The 20,441-nt window shown below is 38.7% G+C and overlaps 6 protein-coding genes across 10 annotated transcripts; 4 read left to right on the top strand and 2 right to left on the bottom strand.

The window, feature by feature from the left end:
• Positions 1 to 68: 68 nt before the first annotated feature.
• On the bottom strand, positions 69 to 2,629 carry LOC17889421 (laccase-6). Its single transcript, XM_006296392.2, has 6 exons — positions 2,348 to 2,629; positions 2,039 to 2,190; positions 1,697 to 1,941; positions 1,490 to 1,618; positions 466 to 1,407; positions 69 to 386 (listed from the first exon to the last, which is right to left on the bottom strand). Exons 1-6 carry the CDS (start codon positions 2,456 to 2,458, stop codon positions 256 to 258), a joined length of 1,710 nt encoding a protein of 569 aa, XP_006296454.1. The 5' UTR covers positions 2,459 to 2,629; the 3' UTR covers positions 69 to 255.
• LOC111831120 lies at positions 2,464 to 2,770 on the top strand. The gene is made up of 2 exons (XM_023784671.1): positions 2,464 to 2,480; positions 2,534 to 2,770. Exons 1-2 carry the CDS (start codon positions 2,464 to 2,466, stop codon positions 2,688 to 2,690), a joined length of 174 nt encoding a protein of 57 aa, XP_023640439.1. The 3' UTR covers positions 2,691 to 2,770.
• Positions 2,771 to 3,840: 1,070 nt separating this feature from the next.
• LOC17889449 lies at positions 3,841 to 14,145 on the top strand. 3 transcript variants are annotated; one of them, XM_023783970.1, is made up of 17 exons: positions 3,841 to 4,231; positions 4,443 to 6,869; positions 7,032 to 7,133; positions 7,304 to 7,742; positions 8,073 to 8,301; positions 8,478 to 8,642; positions 8,770 to 9,042; positions 9,128 to 9,373; positions 9,655 to 10,005; positions 10,125 to 11,492; positions 11,566 to 11,622; positions 11,966 to 12,376; positions 12,570 to 12,793; positions 12,954 to 13,087; positions 13,199 to 13,420; positions 13,514 to 13,692; positions 13,822 to 14,145. In XM_023783970.1, the coding sequence occupies exons 1-17, from the start codon at positions 3,856 to 3,858 to the stop codon at positions 13,927 to 13,929; spliced, it is 7,311 nt and encodes a 2,436-aa protein (XP_023639738.1). In that variant the 5' UTR covers positions 3,841 to 3,855; the 3' UTR covers positions 13,930 to 14,145. The 3 variants fall into 3 exon arrangements, with proteins under 3 accessions (XP_023639738.1, XP_006293549.1, XP_006293548.1); XM_006293487.2 differs by having other exon boundaries at positions 4,443 to 7,133; XM_006293486.2 differs by having other exon boundaries at positions 4,143 to 4,231; positions 4,463 to 7,133.
• Positions 14,146 to 15,801: 1,656 nt separating this feature from the next.
• Positions 15,802 to 18,065, top strand: LOC17890532. 3 transcript variants are annotated; one of them, XM_006294121.2, is made up of 2 exons: positions 15,802 to 15,954; positions 16,576 to 18,065. In XM_006294121.2, exon 2 carries the CDS (start codon positions 16,591 to 16,593, stop codon positions 17,767 to 17,769), a length of 1,179 nt encoding a protein of 392 aa, XP_006294183.2. In that variant the 5' UTR covers positions 15,802 to 15,954; positions 16,576 to 16,590; the 3' UTR covers positions 17,770 to 18,065. The 3 variants fall into 3 exon arrangements, with proteins under 3 accessions (XP_006294183.2, XP_023639740.1, XP_023639739.1); XM_023783972.1 differs by having other exon boundaries at positions 15,865 to 15,954; positions 16,601 to 18,065; XM_023783971.1 differs by lacking the exon at positions 15,802 to 15,954 and adding an exon at positions 15,962 to 16,237.
• Positions 18,066 to 18,294: 229 nt separating this feature from the next.
• LOC111830969 lies at positions 18,295 to 19,517 on the top strand. The gene is made up of 3 exons (XM_023783974.1): positions 18,295 to 18,441; positions 18,786 to 18,868; positions 19,274 to 19,517. Exons 1-3 carry the CDS (start codon positions 18,363 to 18,365, stop codon positions 19,307 to 19,309), a joined length of 198 nt encoding a protein of 65 aa, XP_023639742.1. The 5' UTR covers positions 18,295 to 18,362; the 3' UTR covers positions 19,310 to 19,517.
• On the bottom strand, positions 19,363 to 20,441 carry LOC17889913. Its single transcript, XM_006296307.2, has 2 exons — positions 19,843 to 20,441; positions 19,363 to 19,765 (listed from the first exon to the last, which is right to left on the bottom strand). The coding sequence occupies exons 1-2, from the start codon at positions 20,293 to 20,295 to the stop codon at positions 19,694 to 19,696; spliced, it is 525 nt and encodes a 174-aa protein (XP_006296369.1). The 5' UTR covers positions 20,296 to 20,441; the 3' UTR covers positions 19,363 to 19,693.

Below are 20,441 nucleotides of genomic sequence, written 5' to 3'. Positions count from 1 at the left end.
GGCTTTCTAGCGTGAGACAATCTTTGTTTTTTTTTTTTTTGGGGTTAGATCATATTAAAAAATCTGAATAAAAGAATCTGAATCTTTTTCGTCTATACCATATTCTCTATCCCTTTGAATGACATTTCATATGCTCTAGAATAATGAATAAGAGCAAGGAAAATAGAAGCGAGTACTTCTCTTCCTGTGGTTGTTGCAAAAAAATTCTTCCTCTGGAAACTAGTTCCCTGTCACCATTTGTTAATTTCAATTAAGCTAGCACTTTGGTAGATCTGTAGGAGGATGAGGCAGACTCTCCTGCACCTTCTTGCCATTTTTCACTATAAACATCGTGCTCATTCCCCATGTTTGATGTATGTCGAAATGACAATGCAATAACCAGAGGCCTATTCATTATAAAAGGAAGAATTTATCAGAAAATGTAATGTGTGTTGTGATGTAAGGAGTTTTTTTGTAAGAGAATACCTGGATTGTTGGCAACAAAACGAATTGCGGCCCATCCTCCTACTGGGACTCCTATAGTGTTCAAGTATGGAGGATCCTCCAGGTTAAATTGTGCTGTTTGTTGATCATAGTTACCTGTTCCATAGCCGATAACATAAAAGCTGTGTCCATGAAGATGAATTGGATGATTTTCTGTTGTGAGTGTGCCAGTATTCTGGAAGATGATTTGTATCCTGCTCCCATACTCGAAAACTATTGCTCTGGTCCCATTTGCAGCCTGAGTGTCATTGGCTATGTCATTGGGCGCCCCATTGACAAAGTCATAAGTTTTCTCCGGCGTGGTTGGGAAATCTAAAGTGAAGTAACCTTCCAGTTGCTTGTAATAAGCTTCCAAGATCGAGACTTTAGGTTCGACGAAGCTGATGTTGTTCATTGAAGCTGCTAGTCGTCCTTTTCTGGGACCTTGGCACTTGTTGTTTGGATTTTCAGAGTTACACTTGTTTACGTTTATCCCGATTGTGATGAAGAGATGAGCGTCAACATTTCTTGGAACATCAACTGCATTTAGACTTCTGAGCCCATCCATGACAGTCTTAACAGCAATATTATCATTAAACATAGGTAATTTGGCTGGTACTGTTACACTGTTAGGCAATGCACCAATGTATTGGAAATTAGCTGTTGCTGATATGTTTTGAAACTTGACGTTCTTTGCAGACTCATACGGACCCATGGCGATGTAGTATCTCCCAACGGCTTGATCAGCTGTGACAAGAACGTTCATTGTCTGCCCAGGTACAAGCATCACACGCTCTGTTGCAAATGGTTTGGTGTACTCACCATCTACTTCCACTATGGTCAATTTGTGATTAGCTATGGTGAAGAAGGTCTCCATGTTAATGCCAGCATTTATCAGCCTTAGTAGGTACGTCTTCCTTGGCATTATCTTAATCTTATAAACATCTGAAATATAAAGATAGAAAAAGGTTCTATGATCTGTTTTCTCCATATATACCAATCATACTATTGTTCATCTGATATTTACCATTAGAGGAGCAATTGTAGTTAGGTCCTGGTTGACCATTAATTGTGAATGCATCTGCTGGAGGCGGAGGTCCTCCACTCTCCAGTACATTTTGTTCCAGCTCTACCACGTTCTTAAGCCAATACTCTCCTAGATTTATCAAGAGGAAAACAAATTCAGTGAAACCACTTAGTGAAATAGACTAACTTTATCAAGAATAAAAATTACCTAGGAGAATTGTATGCTCGTTAAAGGGTTTCTTGAATGGGTAAGGAACAGATGATTTAGGATATACAATAAGCGGACCATAAACTGTAGCCCTAAGCCAAGAAAAGTGTGCATGCCATAAAAAGGTGCCCTTTTGTTGTGCCACTGTGAAGTTGTATGTGAAACTTTGTCCACTTTGAATTGGACATTGTGTGATATAAGATGGACCATCATACCAACATGATAGTTTTTGCTTAATACCATGCCTGGGCAGAGTAGAAACAGGTTTTTAGTCTAGAATTTGTCTTATAAGCATTTATATATTATGTACATGAGTATATGCATATGAGTATATCGACATACCAATGAATTGTGGTGTTATAGGGGGTCATGTTGATGACTTCAACGACAATTCTGTCATCTTCTTGAGCGGATATTGTAGGGCCAGGGAATTTCCCGTTCACTGTTACAATCTCTTTTGTTTGGCATAGCCTTGTAAGTGTTTTTGTTTGTACCTGTTAGAAAATTTAGTGACACAACAGACCTCTGTTTACCTCTTTTTAGATATCTGAATGCAGTGAAGATAGACCAAAAAGGCATGCATGAAATGAAATATGTGTTCCATTTTCATTCAAAATTTGGATACTGAGATAACATTTACGTTGCTGATACCTTGAATTGGTAGAACCTAGTTGCAGCGCTAATCCTGCTAACAATCATTACTTGAAGAGTGAACAAGAAAAAGCTAAGCTGGAACAAGGACGGGACAGCTGAATTGGTCATCTTGAATGGAAAGAGACACAGAGTTTTGAGGTTGAATGGTACTGATTTATGCAACTGAATTTATAGTGTTTGAAGGCAAAAGATAGGAAATATAATATATAGGTTTGAGAAAAAGTTTCATGATTTGGAGAGAGTTGGAAACAGAGACATTAGTGATTATAAGGTGTTGGGAAGGCGTGACTTGTTTCTTGACCCCAGCGTGAGATTGAAGGTAACACACGAGTTACTCTAAAAGGGTTAAAAAAGGAGAAATATACTGTTAATTAGTGTCTGCACTTTGATTTTAAATCAGTAAAAGCTTTATATATTATGATGCAGGATTCTCTACCAAACTTGTGAAACTGCTGACTGATCTGGACCAACCCAGTTTTCACCAAGACTACCAAGCAACTTTCTTCGTCAGGCTTTAGTGGAACCGACCTGGTGACTATTTCTTTTGACCTGTCGTCATATATTGGAATAACATACGAGTTTTGGGATTAGCCAGGATAAGTGAGGTGCATGATTCAGCATCATTAAGAGAGTGTTTAGTAGGGTCGTGTTGGTATTTTGAGAGTGTTAAAAGAGAAAGAAACAAGAAAGAGTAAGAAGGGATCAAGTTTCTTGGTCGGATGTTTGAATGGTCTTAATTCTTTATTGGTGGCGTCATCATCAAAGTTTGTGCACGCCTTAACTTGCCAAATACTCATCCTATTTGAGATTTTTTTTTTTTTTTTAAGATTGGAACATGATGATTGATTCGAATTTTGACCTACTCATATTTTTCATACTCGAAAGGTAACTGAATTTAATGCGTTGCTTTGCATGAAGATGGTCGCTGATTATGTTTTGACTGATTCACAATGTTGAGTTTTAACATATTAAAATTCTTCCAAATCATGCACGAATAGAAAACATAGTTTTATGTAATCGATGCCAATCTGCTCCTTCGTTTATATAATAGGAATCCTTTATAAGAAATTCGATAATGACTTTTTATTTGTGTGAAAAAATACTTTTTATTTGTGTGAAAACTATAGTACGTCTATTTGTGAAGCTCTTTCCCGAGGTAGCTAACCATCCTTTTCACCTTCTATTTGTGAAATACATAGACGAGAAATCATCATTCATCATGCTTACACATAAAATATCTTAGTTATTTAAAAAGATATATGTTCTTGATACACACAGACAATAACACTTGAAAATGGGTCGTTCAAAAGAATTCAAAGGAATAAGAAAATAATACAGTATATGGGCCCAGATGAGATATGGGCCTAAGTGAGAGACAGTCTCGAGGTGAACCTTCTGGCCTAGACGGAAGTTCGATGATCCTCTGCTTAGTCTGCTGGTAAGTTGCAAACGGAAATAATATACTTTTGGTCTAAGATTTGTGTTTTCCGTTAAAACCCGTGATTATGCCGGAGACGAGTCACGACGCGATCTCACCGGTCACGGATCCGATCGATAATTTGCCTCTCCGGCAACTCAGATCGGACATCGTTCCACCGGCTCCGACTCGATCTCAGTCTACTATTGACTGGCTTCCCGACTTCGCTGGTTACTCATGGCTTGCTTACGGGGCATCCACTCTCCTCGTTATCTCTCATCTACCTTCTCCTCTCCGCGGCGAAGATTCTACGAACGCACCATTTTTCCGTCAGATTCTAGAGATTTCCGGCGATGTTTCGTCTCCAGTTACTTCCGTGTCTTGGTCTCCTGTAACGCCGTCTGTAGGCGAGCTCGCTGTTGGGTCTGGGAACTTTATCTACCTCTGTGCGCTTGATTTGAATGGTAAGCCTCGACATAGAGCTGGTTGTTCTTCATTCTCTGGGGTTTAGTTTCTGAGCAAGTGGTCTGGTTTGTGATGCCATTGAGTTACGAGAGAATTGTTATCCATCTTACTGGTTAAGGAAAAATCCATTGTAAAGTGATATAATATGTGTATTTCATCTCCCAGTTTAGTTTGGATATCTTAAATATGTATGTCTCTACTCATATTCAGGTTCTTTTTGTTGGAGTCAGAATGCCATATTGGTGCAAGAAACAAATGTTGAGGCCATTGAGTGGACAGGATCCGGGGATGGGATCATAGTTGGTGGAACTGATATTGTCTTGTGGAAGAGAAGGAACCAATCTTGGGAAATAGCTTGGAAGTTCTCGGGGGATCACCTTCAAGATCTGGTTTCCTCCACCTGGTCGTTTGAGGGTCCTTTTGCGACAGCAACTTCTTGTAGCAAGTTTCCAGCTGAGTGTGACGAGGCAGGTAAAAGTGTCTTGGCCTTTTATAGTGACGGAGTATCATATCATAAACTTGAATTGCCTCATCCTCAGAGAATATCCATGATCCAGTGGAGACCGATGGCTGCAGAACAGTCTGCAATAGGTATAGCGAACTCAATGAGGAATGTGCTAATGACATGTTGCTTGGATGGGGCAGTAAGGTTATGGAGTGAGGTAGATGGTGGAAAGACAAAAAAGGGCGCTAAAGATGTGTCTGATCATAAGAAATCATTTTGCGTGGCAGCTGTGATAGAGATAAATCAGGTCTTGGATGGCTGTTTGGGCAGAGATTTATTTATTTTTTGGGGAACTCGTACAGGGGGTATATTGAAAACCATTGAAGGTACTAATCAATTTTTTTCTATGGAAAATTATGATCAAGAGATAGTTGGAAAATGTGAGTGGTTGGTGGGGTACGGCCCTGGAAAGTTGGCTACTCTGTGGGCTGTCCATTGTCTTGATGACATCTCTCCTATAAGGTTTCCCCGAGTAACATTGTGGGCGAGACAAGAATCAAATGAAATTGGTTCAGGATCACTCTCTCTAGCGGATGCTGCTGGTTCTTCTGATCGATTACCCCTTAAGAAAGTTTCTCTATTGAGAAATAACCTTTTTGGCACACCACTAATATGCTCGTCGATTTATCTATCTCCGGAGAATACTGTGTATTGGTCTTCCTTGCACACAATAAAATCACATGACTCAGAAAATTCATCCCCTAATAAATCCAGTTTATTGAAGTGCATTACTGGAAAAGTATTATATCTCGATGGTCATGGTGGGAAAATCCTACAGGTTGCCTTTGATCCTTTCAAATGTGAGGTGGGATACACTGCTTCCCTGGATTCTAATGGTTTGATAATAATATGGTCTTCTAGTGCTTATTTGAACCGTGCCATTGACCATCCTATATCAGTTTCCTCTTGGAAACCTTGTGGACGGCTACAGAAACAAGATTTAAGATTTAAGTATACATGTTTATGCTGGGCACCTTCGTCATTGAAAGATGAGAGATTTCTACTTGTGGGACATGTAGGAGGGGTTGATTGCTTTAGTGTAAGAAATTGTGGGAAAGATGATGATGGTTATCTAACCCATTACATATGTACCATACCGTTTGCAGTAAAGAGCCCTTTGCAGAGTGGTCCGACCAGCATATTTGCGAGAGCTCTGTCTAATTCTTGTGGGAAGACATTCAAAAGTAACAGGTTTTTGCTGATGAGTGTATCGATGAAAGAGAAACGGTTTGATGCTCTGTCATGGAGCGTGACCTTGCATCATTTTGATGCAGCAGGAAGCACCTGCGATTGTCATTTTCATGATTTTGATTGTACTGGACTGGGAAAGTGGTTATTCAAAGATACTTTTGCTGGTAAGACGAATTGCATTGCTATTAGATCATGCTCTTCAGAAATACCTGAATCTCACCGTGATGATGAAGTTACGAGTTTTGCTGTGGTCAATCCAAGTGGTAGGGCTCTAGAGAATGACGTGAACAGCGAAAATAAAGATTATACTATGGCAACTGGTCTAGCTGATGGCTCTTTAAAACTTTGGAGAAGTAGTTTTCAGGAAAGTTCAACACCTTCCCTTTCGTGGGAGCTTGTTGGCATGCTTACCATTGGCCAAAATCCTGTCAGTGCTATATCTCTAACTGATGCGGGACACAAGATAGCAGCCGTCTGTACAGAGAATCATTCCAAAGCTGCCTGCGCAATTAGTATATGGGAGATTATACACCTTATAGATTCAGGGGTTTTCATACTAGAGCATACGTTACATTTGGATGCAGAGGTTGTTGCAGTAAAATGGTCATCTACGGGTAATGATCAGCTATTGCTTGGAGTTTGCACACAAAAGGAGATGCGGGTGTATGGTACTCCTCGGCAGCCTTGCAAAAGTACCAGTTTTGCGGTCGCTGATTATTCTTTAGAGGCACAGATTTGGCAATGCTTCGCTGTTACTCGTACATTTTCTGTTTTTCGCGATTTATGGTGGGGATCTAAAGCCATGACTTGCCTTGTTCATAATGATTTTATTAGTCTACATGGTCAATGGCTGGCTGTTGTTGATGAGAAACAAAGGATAGATAACCTACCACACATATTTGCAGCCAATCTTCCCAACTTAGTAACTGCTACAAAAGAAGGTAGAGACTCTAAATTGTTATCTGATTCTGGTACTAATGATATCAAAGAAGCTGATACTGCATCTATTAGCAGAGGATGTATTCCTCTACCTTCAACTAGTAATGCAATTGATGACAGGCAAGTCACTAGTATGTCGTTGATTGGAACCGCATATGGTTCAGATACTAGTACTGACATTACGAGCATGGAACGCATGGTGGATAAGTTAGGAGGTGCCTTACCGCTTTATCACCCACAAGCCCTCCTTGTAGCTATACATTCAGGTGAAATGCTGCAAATGTTTTCTGTTTTCCCCTTCTTCAATCAGTTCTGAAACTAAGCTGTTTAGCTTTTATTTAGCTTTCCTTTCTTATTTTTCCTTCGTGCAGGAGCATAACCTGTGTCATGCGGTTAATTTCACCTTAGCTAAGATTGTTAACTCTGATGTGTTCAGGCAATTGGAAACGAGCAAGCACAGCTCTAAGGCATCTTGCTGAATGTATCACTTCAACTGATGCCTCCGAGAAGGGTGCTTTAAAGTCTGTTCTTTGTCCAGATGTCCTTTTGTCAATGTATTATGAAGGGTCTCTTTCCAATGACCGAAATCCTAAGGATTTCCAATGGGGTGGGACATCTGGTTCACAGTTGCAGTCAGGGTTGCAGTCATCTGGTTTCTTTAATATGGATTCTTATAATCCCAACAGTAGTTACAGTTCACCTGCAACAGACTTGGATTTTAGTGGCTTCTGTGAGCAGCTGAAGAAGTTATCAGATGGTGGAAATATTTCAAGGATAGAAAAATTGCAATATTTTGCAATTGTTGACCTTCTTTGTGAAATTAGTAACCCACATTCTACATCTGTCTATGCAAGTCTTGATGAAGCTGGCAGAAGGTACAATGATTCTTCGAATTTTTGTAATTGTAGTTACTGAAGACCAATTAAATATAGAGTTTTTAAGAATATGTTCCATCAAGTATGTTCGATTTCTTTGTTAACTGGTAAATACTAAAAGATAACAATAATGTTCAATTAGCAAGGCCAGATTGGTCCCTTATTCAAGAAATAACTTCTAGCACGTTTGTGGCTTCTTAAGTTACATTATTTGCAAAATATTGATCAGAGGGTATTGTAGCACAGGGGAAGTTTTTTTTGCTTTGCTTCATGAATGATACTTTATGCTGATTGGTATTCATGGATCTTTTTGTTCTTTCTGCTGTGTAGATTTTGGGTCACACTTAGGTTTAAACAGCTATTCTTGGCTCGAAGTTCTGGGAAAACAGCATCTTTGGAAGAGTTGGATATTGACTCTAGCATGATAGGATGGGCTTTTCACTCAGAGTCTAAAGAGATTTTATCTGGTTCTCTTTTACCTAATGAATCATCATGGCAACAAATGCGATCACTGGGATTTGGATTTTGGTATTCAAATGTAGCACAACTGCGTTCACGAGTAAGTTTTAAAATATAATGCTTGGTTCAAACTAGCTATGCAAGAACCCTTGTATTAATACGCCTTCTATTTATGCTTGCTTTTCTTTCTTTAATGATATTATCTTTGATACCAACGAACAGAGGGTAAAAGAAATAGATGTGCCTCACTAAATATGATGCTATTTCCTTTTGTAGATGGAGAAACTGGCCCGACAGCAATACTTGAAGAAAAAGAATCCTAAAGATTGTGCGCTTCTCTATATAGCTTTAAATAGAGTTCAAGTTTTGGCTGGTCTTTTCAAATTAAGCAAGGATGAGAAAGATAAACCCTTGGTTGTTTTTCTTTCACGCAATTTTCAGGTATTTGGTACAAACCATATTTTTATTGGGATGATACGTTCCTTTTCACCTTTTTCCATACGACTTAAGGCATCTAGGATATCAATGAGTGACACGTCTCCTAATTTGAGTGCATCTTTTCGTACAGGAGGAGAAAAACAAGGCAGCAGCCTTGAAAAATGCGTATGTGCTAATGGGTAAACACCAACTGGAGCTGGCGATAGGTTTCTTTCTCCTTGGAGGTGAAGCCTCATCTGCCATAAATGTTTGTGTGAAAAATCTTCAGGATGAGCAGCTTGCGCTCGTAATTTGCCGGCTTGTTGATGGTCAAGGTGGGGCCCTGGAAAGTAATCTTATAAAGAAATATATACTTCCATCTGCTGTTCAGAGAGGAGACTTTTGGCTATTAAGCCTTCTTCAGGTTATTATAATTGCTTGCAAATACTTTTACTTTCCTTGCTTGGTTTTACAAATTATGACTATGAAGCTGTCCCTTGTTTATACAGTGGGAATTAGGAGAGTACCACCAGTCGATTCTTGCTATGGCTGGATGTCTAGGGAACTCTGTTACTGGGAGTTCTACCGTTTCTGCAAATCACATCTCTTTTGTGGATCCTAGTATTGGCCTATACTGCCTCATGTTGGCAACCAAAAATAGTGTGAAGAACACACTGGGGGAAAGAAGTGCTTCAACAATTAGTAGATGGGCAACCTTAATGGCTGCTAACGCTTTCAGCAGATGTGGCCTCCCGGTAAGTTATATAAGCAACTATAACATGCTGTGTGCTTGCAAATGACATAGGATTTAGAGTACTTCTTGCATAAATTACATGTTTCCACCGAAGCACCATGTTAAAAGCTAAAAACATAGTTTTTAGGGAAGGGAACTACCTTTTTTTAACAAAGTCGTTTTAGCATAAAATATTTTTTTTTTATCTGTAATTTCCTCACGATGGAGTATATCCTGTAGAATTTGATGTTTTTTAATTTCTGTGCCGTAAAATCTGAATTTATCTTCTTTTAAAATTGTTAGCTCGAGGCGTTGGAATGTCTTTCAGCATCTGGCGTTGGTCGTGGTGGTACCCATCAGACAAGCGTTCCAAGTAACGGTCAGCTGTGTACCCCGCAAGGTGTTTTTGAGCATTGTGTCCCTCATTCGTCGAATTGGGTATCAAGCGGTGTTTCATCTACTTTGGACACTCATTTTAAATTGGGTTTAGCCGTTCAGTTCCTCTCGAGGCTCTTATGGGTAGCAACTGCACCGTTAATGAATTCTGATACTGTTTCGTGTGAGAAACTCTCACGATTTCAGCATACTCTACAAACAGCTTTGGAGCAATTTTACCTGAGGTTTTCGCTGTCTTCATCTTACCTACGTGATATGGTATGTGGTTTCCACTACTAATACTTGGACATCATATAAGATTTCTTAGTTAGACTAATTTGACAATGCAGATACTTTGATTGTTATGTGTAATCTGATTTTTTGTTTTCTATTGTCAGGTTATTTTGTCAGCCTACAGCCGTGGGTTACTATCCATGGGACACAATATATTTCAGGAAAATAGTTCCTCAGGACTCTCAGACGACAAGTCTCACATAGATGAAAATCTTCTCCAATATTCAGCTTTACCAAAATTGGTTCTAAAAGCGATTGAAGAGAAATCATCTGTATTATCACGTATCATTGCTGCGTGCAGTGTCACTTGCTTACACTCAGTGCCATGCTTTGAGGAAAATAAGGTGTCACCTGGACCTGAACCAAAGTGGTCCAATGCTTTGCGTCTTTACTTTCAGGGAATTTTGGAATCGTTCTCTAGTTTGAGAACATCTATTAGCCTGTGCTTGGGCTCCTCTGTGGAAGACTTGGAAACAAGACTCGCAGTTGTTCTTGATTTAGTCGAATATTGTTCGAGACTCGCAATAGCTTGGGTTTTGGGGGATGTAAATTGTCTCTTCAGAATGGTTCAGCCCCTTACCATAGCATATTTTCATGGGCAGATGCCTCATGAGGTTGACCTGGAAAGCGTGAAGAGAGTATACCACCAGGAAGCCTCTGTTAGTGTTCTAGATGCATCAGATGTAGAAGTTAATTCTAAGGTCAGCAGAGATGTTGAAAATAACGAATTTGGCTATCCAGTGGACTCAATTCCAGAAGATGAAAGACGTCTTATAACGCAAGCATGCTTTTGGAAGCATGTTTCAGACTTTGTGAAACATAAGCTGGTATCTATTTCGATCAATCTAGATGGTGTTATCTCGAATAGCTGTTCCTCTGAGAATTTTGGTGCTCAGGCAGCATTGGACTCCAGTGCTGACATTGTATTCGTAACAGAGAAGATAATGTCTGTTCTGGGAAATACACTGATTAGCACTCTTGCCCAACTCTCTTCCTATCATGTCAAACAACTAGTATTGGTCTTGAAACAGAAAATAGAGAAGAGAACTCAGGTTCCTACCTTGTTATGGTTACTTGAATGTGGCAGATCTCAAGCAAAGTTTCTTAATCGAGATCCCCCAGATGCAGGTATAGAGAATGAAGACAATGGTGACCTAGCTGTTTCTGTGAGGTTCTGGAAGCTTTGTGTTGATCCTCATTTACTGTACGAGGCTATCTTGCTAGAAAATTTTGACATATCTGAGTGGTCAAAATCCAAACCACTGGATGATTGGAGCGATATGTACAGAGAACTTACCAGGAAGAATGAGCTCAATATGTTGTGCAATCAAGATGGTCGGAGTAGTAATGAAGTGGCTTCGCTTGCAAGCTACTCTTCAAATTCTTCACAGAAAGCTGCGGTAACTGCCAGTGATAACTCTGCTTTCCAGAATCCCAAAGAAATCCATAAGAGGACCGGGGAGCTTATAGAGGTAATTCTTTTTCTTACATTCACTATAAGTTACTGATATCTTTCGTGATCGAGTATGCTTATCTTTCTAACAGGCCCTTTGTATCAATGCCATCAACCATCGGCAAGCTGCATTAGCTAGCAACCGCAAGGTCAGTTATTGTCGTAGTTTGCCTTTAGCACTTGTTCTATCTTTACTTTTGTGAATTTCATAATTCATTGTAAGCTGCCATATGCTATGTACCAAAACTTTGACTAATGCAAAGATGAGTCTGAATCCTGGAAAACCTCCATATATCTTTTATATGTATCCTGCATCGGCATCTCGAGACAAATTTCAGATAAAGTTTCTATTTGTTGTTATTTTGTTGTTGCAGTGTCTTCCTATGCTTAGTGTTGATGTGGCATCAGGCATAAACAAATTTTTCTTATGCTTAGTGGTAATGTGGCATCGTACATAAATACATCCCTAAATGTGCATTCTGTGACATGCAGGGCATAATTTTCTTTAAGCTAGAAGATGGTGGTTCCTGCATAAACCAGTCAGACTATATCTGGTCAAATGCTGACTGGCCACATAATGGTTGGGCTAACTCTGAGTCAACTCCGGTTCCAACATATGTCTCTCTTGGTGTTGGTCTTGGGGACAAGAAAGGAGCACACCTTGGGTTAGGGGGGGCCACTGTTGGAGTTGTTTCTCTTTCCAAGCCTGGTAAATCTCACAGAGTTCCGGGTTACACCGGCTTAGGAGTCTCTGGTCTAGGTTGGGAAACTCAAGAGGACTTTGAACAGTTTGTTGATCCTCCTCCAACAGTTGAAACTGTTGTTACGAGAGCATTCTCTAGTCACCCAACATTGCCTCTCTTCTTGGTTGGCTCGAGCAACACACACATTTACTTGTGGGAGGTATGGGCCTTAAACTTGCACCATCTGGTTGAGGAGTGAGGAATGAATGATAAGACATTTCATATAACTTCTATGAGCCTCTATTGATTGTTGAATTCTTTTACGTACTCAGTGTCTTAGTAGTGAAAAGTAATTGATATGACATTTGTTATATATTCTTGTGGGTTTTATAATGCAACCTTACATCTTGCAGTTTGAAAAAGAGAGAGCCACTGCAACTTACGGTGTTCTGCCTGCTGCAAATGTTCCTCCTCCATATGCTTTGGCGTCTATATCAGCAGTGCAATTCGGTCCATGCGGACACAGATTTGCTAGCGCTGCACTGGATGGAACTGTATGCACTTGGCAATCAGAAGTTGGAGGAAGAAGCAATATCCATCCTGTTGAATCATCTCTTTGCTTCAATGGCCATGCATCGTACGTTTCGTGATCTTTAACTTCTTGTTCACTGATATACTATAAAGACCCAAGTTTGGAAATATTTCTCCCAATCATGAAAATTACCAGTTTTTCTCTGTTTCATGTTCTACTGAGAACATTAGCTTCAGCTATGCCGTTTCTGTTATTATGGTTGCAGAGATGTAGAATATATTAGTTCGAGTGGATCCATTGTTGCAGCTTCAGGATATAGCTCAAGTGGTGCGAACGTAGTTGTATGGGATACTCTAGCTCCGCCTTCAACCTCCCAGGCATCTATCAATTGTCATGAAGGTCTCTTCCGATAAAACAAGTTGTAAATTGTGTTAACCATTAGCGTCATTTTCCCATAATCATAACTCTTGACAAGTTTGTTTGTTTTTTTGTCCCTTTTCTTTCATGAAGGTGGTGCGCGCTCTATCTCAGTATTCGATAATGACATTGGTAGTGGCTCAATTTCACCTATGATTGTGACTGGTGGCAAAAACGGGGATGTTGGTTTGCACGATTTCCGGTATATTGCTACCGGAAAGATGAAGAAGCAAAGGAACCCTGACGGAAGATCTTCAACTGATGGGGATCAACACAAGAATGGGATGCTTTGGTATATACCAAAGGCTCACTTAGGTGCACACCTTAAACCCTATATTCACCTGCATATTCTGATTAAACCGGAAAGTATTTCTCACAACTTTGATTTGACAACGATTAAAATTTTAGGGAGCGTGACGAAAATATCAACAATCCCGCACACAAGTCTGTTCTTGACAGGAAGCAAAGACGGAGAAGTTAAACTTTGGGATGCGAAAGCAGCCAAGTTGATACATCATTGGCCCAAATTACACGAAAGACATACATTTCTACAGCCGAACTCTAGAGGCTACGGTGGAATCATCCGGGTAAGTAACCAAACCACCTAAAGCTGAATCCTTTCATCGCGCTTCTGTTTTTTTTTAATAAGTAATTTAATATTATAAAATCGGTGTACGGTCATTAAAGTTTGCGTTTCTGTTAAAAAATTGGTGTAGGCTGGGGTGACTGACATACAAGTTTGTCCGAACGGATTTATAACGTGTGGCGGTGATGGCACGGTGAAGTTGGTCAGCCTCAGAGACTCCTATGACGATGGTAAATAAAAGTAACCTTTTCCAGGGGAAAGTTTTATAGCCGAGAAAACGAGTTATATAGCTCTTCTTGTGATTTTGTTTTTTGTAATGTAACTTTTTTCTATATGGTTTGGTTTTATTTTGGGTGTATACATATATAACACGCGCATATATTATTTAGATTATGAAGCAGTGGCATCTTGAGTTGACCTTAATCCAGATTTTTAAAATTTATCTTTGACTTGACTTGAATTACTTTGGAAAATATCATCTGTGTTTTATCTTTGACATGGATTTGGGTTGACTTTCTTGCATCGGACTTTTGACCAGATTGATGATCGGAATGATTCTCATTAGATTGGAATTAAGTGTGGTGCAATAGAGCAGCACACTACAGTTTAAATAAGATTAAGAAATCTTTGACGGCCAAGAACCCGGCCACTATCGTATTACGTAGTGGAATCTTTTATCTTGTGGTTAATTTATTAAACTGCGGAAATGATATATTATGAATCATCAATTGTTTGATTAAACCCATTGGCAAGTATGATTCCCAAATAATATTAAGTTAAAGGTAAAAGGGTCCGGTTCACAAAAAAAAAAGAAAGGTAAAAGGGTCCATTTCAGTAAATAGTTATTCTAATGAAGTTAGTTGTATATCATATGGTCGTAATTATGACTGAATATATATTAGTGCTGACATAAAGCATAATATCAGAATAAAAATGGTGTCAGTTTCAACGATTATATACATCTAGATGATCAGTCCTCAAATAAAGGACATAGAAGATATAAATCTCTAATTAAAGCATCTTATCAATTAGTATACAACATTTTTGATATGTAGGGTGATCTCGAATTGTTTGGATTTTACCGTTTCCAAGCAAATTTTTATCCAGGTTAATTCAAGCTTTATATTAAAGATTTCGTTAGTAATAATACTACTTATAAACTATACATATAGAAATCTTCTCTCCTTGAGAGTATTTTGGTTACATAATAAAAGCAAGCATCGCTTAAATTGGTTTCTAAAAAGTTATGAAATCACTTAGTAAAACAGAGATATCTCTCATCAGGTAGGTAAGGTAACTATCAATAGGAGAATAGTGGAGAGAGACTTGGAAACCATATAATACGTATGACTTGAAGACGTTAATGCCTTCACCTAACGCTCAATTCCTATGCGACGCCACTATTTACATCCTCTCTGTACCTAATTTTCAAATCTATATTAAACCCGGAAATTGACCTGTAATTATTAAAAAAACAAAAAAAACAAGAACTTATAATTTATAATACAATTATTAAGCTTATTATTGATGGCGAATTGAGAGAGACTACCTTAAATTAAAACCTCAAAAAAAAAGTACTCAGTGTTATAGAAAATCAATCTGAATGACACTTACGTTGATAAAAAAATGACCTTATATTTGTTTATTTAGTTTTTATTTGTTTTTAAATTATTATTTGGTATTTTAAATTTAATTTGATATAATGAGAAAAATATAAAATCAATTAGGCAAAAAATCGAAATCATCATAAAAAATTATTTGACGTGATCTAATTTAGCGTATAGTGAGAAGTTAAAGAGTTCCCTCCAAATGATAATAATGCAATGCAGATAAAAATAAAAAGGTCTTATCCGGGAAAAAAAGAAAGAGGAGCCTTTTTTTTGTCGATCTTCGCGTTTCATGCCACGTGTAATTAATATCTAATCGAACGGCTGTCGTGTGAAATCTACGGGCAAATCTGTGGACTCAAAAGACTCATTAACACAACACTATGAGCCTTTGACGCCCTCTCAAAACGGTGTCGTTTAAGGCGAGGCTTGCGTGCTGAATGATACAGGAAGAAAGAAAACAAATAAACTGCAAAGAAAAGAAAAAAAAGATTCAAAAGCTTTTGAGTTTAATCGATAGCAAACAAAAATTCTCTGACAAACCCAAAAAAAAAAGAAATAAAATAAAAATCTCAGAACGAACTCTTATCTTCACGAGACGGATTCTCATATACTTTTCCTTATTGAAATTTTTTTGGTGTTACTCTCTCTTTCTGGTTAGTTTTATTTTTATGAATCTGCAAATTATCTTTGTTATTGTTTCTCTATGATTCATCGTTTTCAGTTGATGAATTATATCACCCAAATCCGACAAAAAAATTGGATCATCATCCGCTGTTTTCGTGTCTGGGTTTCGATTCTTAGGTCTCACCTAAATTGGATGTTATGTCTCTGTGTGTCTGTTTGTTATATTATAATTATATATCAATGGGTTTAATAATTTTAGTTTGAAGTTTCTGGGGATCTGAATTCGATTGCAAAGTAAAGATGATTTCGTTGGTAAGTTCAAAAAATGAGTTTGCTTAATTTGACAAAGAATCTGTCTCTGGTTTTTTTTTTTTTGCTTGTAAAAAAATTAGGAACCAATTCTTCATTTTCTCTTAAGGCAAAACATCAGATTCCCTTATTGACAAATATAAAAAACGGATTTGTGTAATCTTTTTTTTGGTGATGGATCTGTCGGCGATCAGAAAGATTCTTCCTTTATAATGATGTCTTATTTGTCTCTCCTATAAATAGAATCAAAAACGGTTAATTGCTAAAATCTGCCTGATTTCTGAATCACATTGATCTTTTTGAATTTGATGTTTCTCAGTATCTTGTCTTTGTTTTAACAGAGTTATGGTGAAATAATGGCTGCAGCTGAAGCTAGAGCAGTGTGGCAAAGAACTGTTAACCGTTGCTTTGTCCAAGAAGACGCTAAAAGAGCTCCCAAGTTTACCTATTGCCAGTCTTCTTCTTCTTCCTCCACTGCTTCAACTAAGCAAGTCCAAGACTCTGGATCTTCTCGAGCTTCTCTTGAACCACTTAATCAGTCATCTCTTGCAGGTTTCATGCCTCTTCATCGTAACCCGAATTTTCATGATCTCTTACCTCACAACACCGGATTGTGGAGTCCTCACCATCCCTTTCAGATGAATAAGAAGCCACTGGAGTCTGAGGTCAACAATCAAGGCGTACCCGAGAAGAAGCCTGAATTGGGAGCTGGAGAGAAACAAGGGAAGTCTTTTAATTCCGAAAGCTTTCAAGAGTTTATAGAGTTAATGGAAACAAGGGAAAGTTATGGCTCAACCGGGTATGATGAGTCCACTGTGAAAAAGTTAAATGAGCCAACTTTCGATCCGAGCTCGCCATGGAATCCTCTCGCAAGCGAGAAAGCTGGACCGTGGTGGCGAACTACGGATAAAGATGAATTAGCTTCCTTGGTTGCACAAAGATCGCTGGACTATGTTGAGAACTGTGATCTTCCAACACCGCAGAAGATGAAACGCTCTTATTATGGTAGTCCACGTGGTTTTGATTCTGTCTCTAACCAAACCATCCACGAGCACGGGACAAGCAGAGGAAACAGCTGCAAGAACAGAACCGAGGCTTCGTCTGAGTCTGATTTAAGCAAATCGGAACTACTAGAAGCGCTGAGGCATTCCCAAACGCGGGCAAGGGAGGCGGAGAACATGGCTAAAGAAGCTTATGCAGAGAAAGAGCACTTGGTGAAGCTCTTGTTCAAGCAAGCATCAGAGCTTTTCGGGTATAAGCAATGGCTACAACTGCTTCAGCTCGAAACACTTTACCTCCAAATCAAGAACAAGAAGGTTGAGAATAACAACAACAGGAAGAAGGGAAACGAGCCACCGGTATCCATCCCTTGGAGCAATTGCGAAGCAAGAAAGCCGGGGAGAAAGAGAAGAAGCAAAAAGGGTAAACCGAATGGAGCTAAGTACGCGGTTAGTTTAGCTCTGGGGATGAGTCTTGTTGGTGCTGGTTTGCTTCTTGGTTGGACTGTAGGATGGATGCAGATGCTATCGTTCTAATCAAAAGAGAAAGAGAAGAGAAGAAAAGAGACGAAAGACCTCGAAAGGTTTATCCTCTTTTTTCTCACTGAACAGGTCTTGAAATGAGAGTTTAAGATGTGCTTCGAATGCAGCTTTTGGATTTCGTTAATGAGAATGTAAATTGTTGTAAGAATTTTGTTAATATTGTGCTTCTTTACTTTCTTCTACGTATAGTTTCTCATCTTTTTTTGTTTTTTCTTGAAAATCATATGATCTTTCGTGTAAGTAAGTACCTTTCATGTAAAATCTGCATATATTACTTTTTCTTAGCTTTATGATCTTTCTTTTTTCACTCTAGAGATTTTTACTCTTGGGTAAAGAAACAGAAGAGAAAAGGTAAAATGTAATTTTCACTCCGTTTTGATTTTGTCGTTGACCTACGTGGCAATTATTATGGGCTGAATTCGAACATTCGGGCCCGGTGACCTGACCCGACCCGACTAGAATCCATAATTGAATCCCCATGTGAAGGAAATGGTGTACTCTGGAACTATATTAATTGAATCAGAGACATCGACGACGACGAGCTTCGGTCGTAATCACAGAGGAAGAGACTGAAATCGGAAAACAAAATGCCGGTAATGGAGAAATTGAGGATGTTCGTGGCCCAGGAGCCAGTTGTTGCTGCTTCTTGCTTAATCGGCGGCGTTGGTATGAACCCTAAATTCAATCTCTCTTTGTAATCCCCTTTTTCTTACAGATCGCAAAATCCAGATTCGAATCTGTTGATGGTTTGCTCTATTTTTGGTTGAGAATAAAGAAATGCCTGATGATCCAAATGTAACAAGGGGACATCTCGTTCTTATAAGAGAGTTTGTTTAGGAGTTGATAAGTTTTATTACTTCAATAGATGCAAGCGTCTTCCTTTTTCTTCCATTTTTCTTCGATTTTGTAGCAAAAGATTATGTCTTTTTTGGAATACTTGGAACAGTAGTAATGTTAGCAAAAGACATAATCTTTTTATACATGTGCTGATGGTTATCTTCATTTCCTAGGACTATTTTTGCCTGCTGTTGTGAGGCCTATTCTTGACTCACTCGAGGCATCCAAACAAGTTAAAGCTCCCCCACTTACCGATGTAAGTATTCATTTTATCTCTGTGGAATTTTGTTTTGTTACTTGGACGAGATGGTTAAAATCCTTAAACATTGATTTTATATCGCTTAGATGTTTCTGATCCGGAATCTTGGCATGATGATAGTTTGTGTTTGTCGATATTGTTATTGTTTCTGTCATGTTTTGCAATGTGATTTTTAGCTTATACATCATCTCATTGTTTTTGTTCCTCCTCGCCTTGCTTGCATATTTATGTGATTTGAGAGTTCCATCTTTGATTCATGTATGGCTTTGTGAAAACTCTGTGTCTTTTAGTTAGTAATGGATGAGTGCCATGATCTCGTTAATAATCCAACACTTTGTTGTATAGCCTATATAGGCAACCAAATGTATTAAGTATTAACTGGGATCCATTTTGCTTTTGCAGGTTATTGCTGGTGTGACAGGGAAGAAACAGATTTAATCCAAGCAATGATTTTCCCCTGTTTTCTTACATTCACAATTTATCCATTTTCCTTTTTGTCTTTTTAACTCTTTAATTCGCAAATGAAATAAGGCAGACTCATGTTTTTGTTCTGAAACTTATATAAAGGCATGTGTGTACACTCACTCTTGATCAGAACTTGATCAGATGTATTCATTAATGAAGAAGCTTGAAAACTTTGTTGCCATGGCTCATGACTCTTAACATTATATATATTTATATATACATCAGACATATATATTAGTTTCTCATTATAATAAATCTTACATACACTCTTAAATAGCTCTTTTACATCATCTTGATCCCTCGACAGATAAATAGAAAGATGATAAGATGTCTCTTGTAATGCACTTGGTAACAGGCTCAAACGCTTTCGCTTCTTAGCTTCTTGTTCTTCCATGGCATTGCTAGCTTCAGTCCCTTGCATAAACCTTTCTGCATTGTCCCAACCAAACCCATTTTAAGTAAAAAAGAAAAGACGAAGAAAGAGCGGAGAAAGATGAATTCTTTACCCAAAAGTGAGATCCTTTAACAGAACCATGGTAACTCCCTGATCTGTTAAACTTGATGATCTTCATGTTATTCTCGTTGATCTCTCCTGCTCTCTGATTCTCCGACAGAAAGACATAATTACCCCTGACAACAACATCACTATCCCCTCTCCCTTTCCTTCGCAAGAACCGGAAAGGACCATGTTTCCTTTCAGACAAGGGCATTTGCGTAAACTCACCAGGAAGGAGCAAACGAGGAGGCAAGTCAAGACACTTGGGGTAAGAAAGGGGACGGAGAGGGTTCTTGGGCTTGCCTGGTTGGTCTTCCCAGCAAAACGGAACAGAGGCAAGAGTGTGAATCGGAGAAGCGAACACGCGTGGACTTGCGGGAGATGAAGTGTACAACAACGATCTCGACTTTGCAGCTAACACAAGTGCCAGCTTCGCCTTCTCGTCTTCCTTTTCTTCTCTCATTTTTGTGTGTGTTCTCTTCTCTGTTTCTTTGTTACTTAACTTGTTCTTCAGCTTTTTAGTCTTGGGCTGTTTCTTTTTTTAGGTAGTGGAGAGTGAAGATAAAATAGACAATGCATTAAATATGTCACAAATCATTTGTGATTATA

The sequence above is a fragment of the Capsella rubella genome, unplaced genomic scaffold (assembly GCF_000375325.1).
Source record: "Capsella rubella cultivar Monte Gargano unplaced genomic scaffold, Caprub1_0 scaffold_4, whole genome shotgun sequence".
Classification (NCBI taxonomy): Eukaryota; Viridiplantae; Streptophyta; class Magnoliopsida; order Brassicales; family Brassicaceae; genus Capsella; species Capsella rubella.
This window is presented reverse-complemented; position numbering and strand designations above follow the sequence as displayed.

Excerpts from the sequence above, each read along its gene's own strand:
- LOC17889421 (XM_006296392.2), bottom strand. The coding sequence starts at position 2,458 with ATGACCAATTCAGCTGTCCCGTCCTTGTTCCAGCTTAGCTTTTTCTTG. Across the intron at positions 1,942-2,038 it reads TATAACACCACAATTCATTG|GCATGGTATTAAGCAAAAAC; the intron begins GTATGTCGATAT and ends TACTCTGCCCAG. Across the intron at positions 1,408-1,489 it reads CTACAATTGCTCCTCTAATG|ATGTTTATAAGATTAAGATA; the intron begins GTAAATATCAGA and ends TTTATATTTCAG.
- LOC17889449 (XM_006293487.2), top strand. The coding sequence starts at position 3,856 with ATGCCGGAGACGAGTCACGACGCGATCTCACCGGTCACGGATCCGATC. Across the intron at positions 4,232-4,442 it reads CTGTGCGCTTGATTTGAATG|GTTCTTTTTGTTGGAGTCAG; the intron begins GTAAGCCTCGAC and ends ACTCATATTCAG. Across the intron at positions 13,693-13,821 it reads GCTACGGTGGAATCATCCGG|GCTGGGGTGACTGACATACA; the intron begins GTAAGTAACCAA and ends AAATTGGTGTAG.
- LOC111830969 (XM_023783974.1), top strand. The coding sequence starts at position 18,363 with ATGCCGGTAATGGAGAAATTGAGGATGTTCGTGGCCCAGGAGCCAGTT. Across the intron at positions 18,442-18,785 it reads TTGCTTAATCGGCGGCGTTG|GACTATTTTTGCCTGCTGTT; the intron begins GTATGAACCCTA and ends TTCATTTCCTAG. Across the intron at positions 18,869-19,273 it reads AAGCTCCCCCACTTACCGAT|GTTATTGCTGGTGTGACAGG; the intron begins GTAAGTATTCAT and ends TTGCTTTTGCAG.
- LOC17889913 (XM_006296307.2), bottom strand. The coding sequence starts at position 20,295 with ATGAGAGAAGAAAAGGAAGACGAGAAGGCGAAGCTGGCACTTGTGTTA. Across the intron at positions 19,766-19,842 it reads TTAAAGGATCTCACTTTTGG|AAAGGTTTATGCAAGGGACT; the intron begins GTAAAGAATTCA and ends GGGACAATGCAG.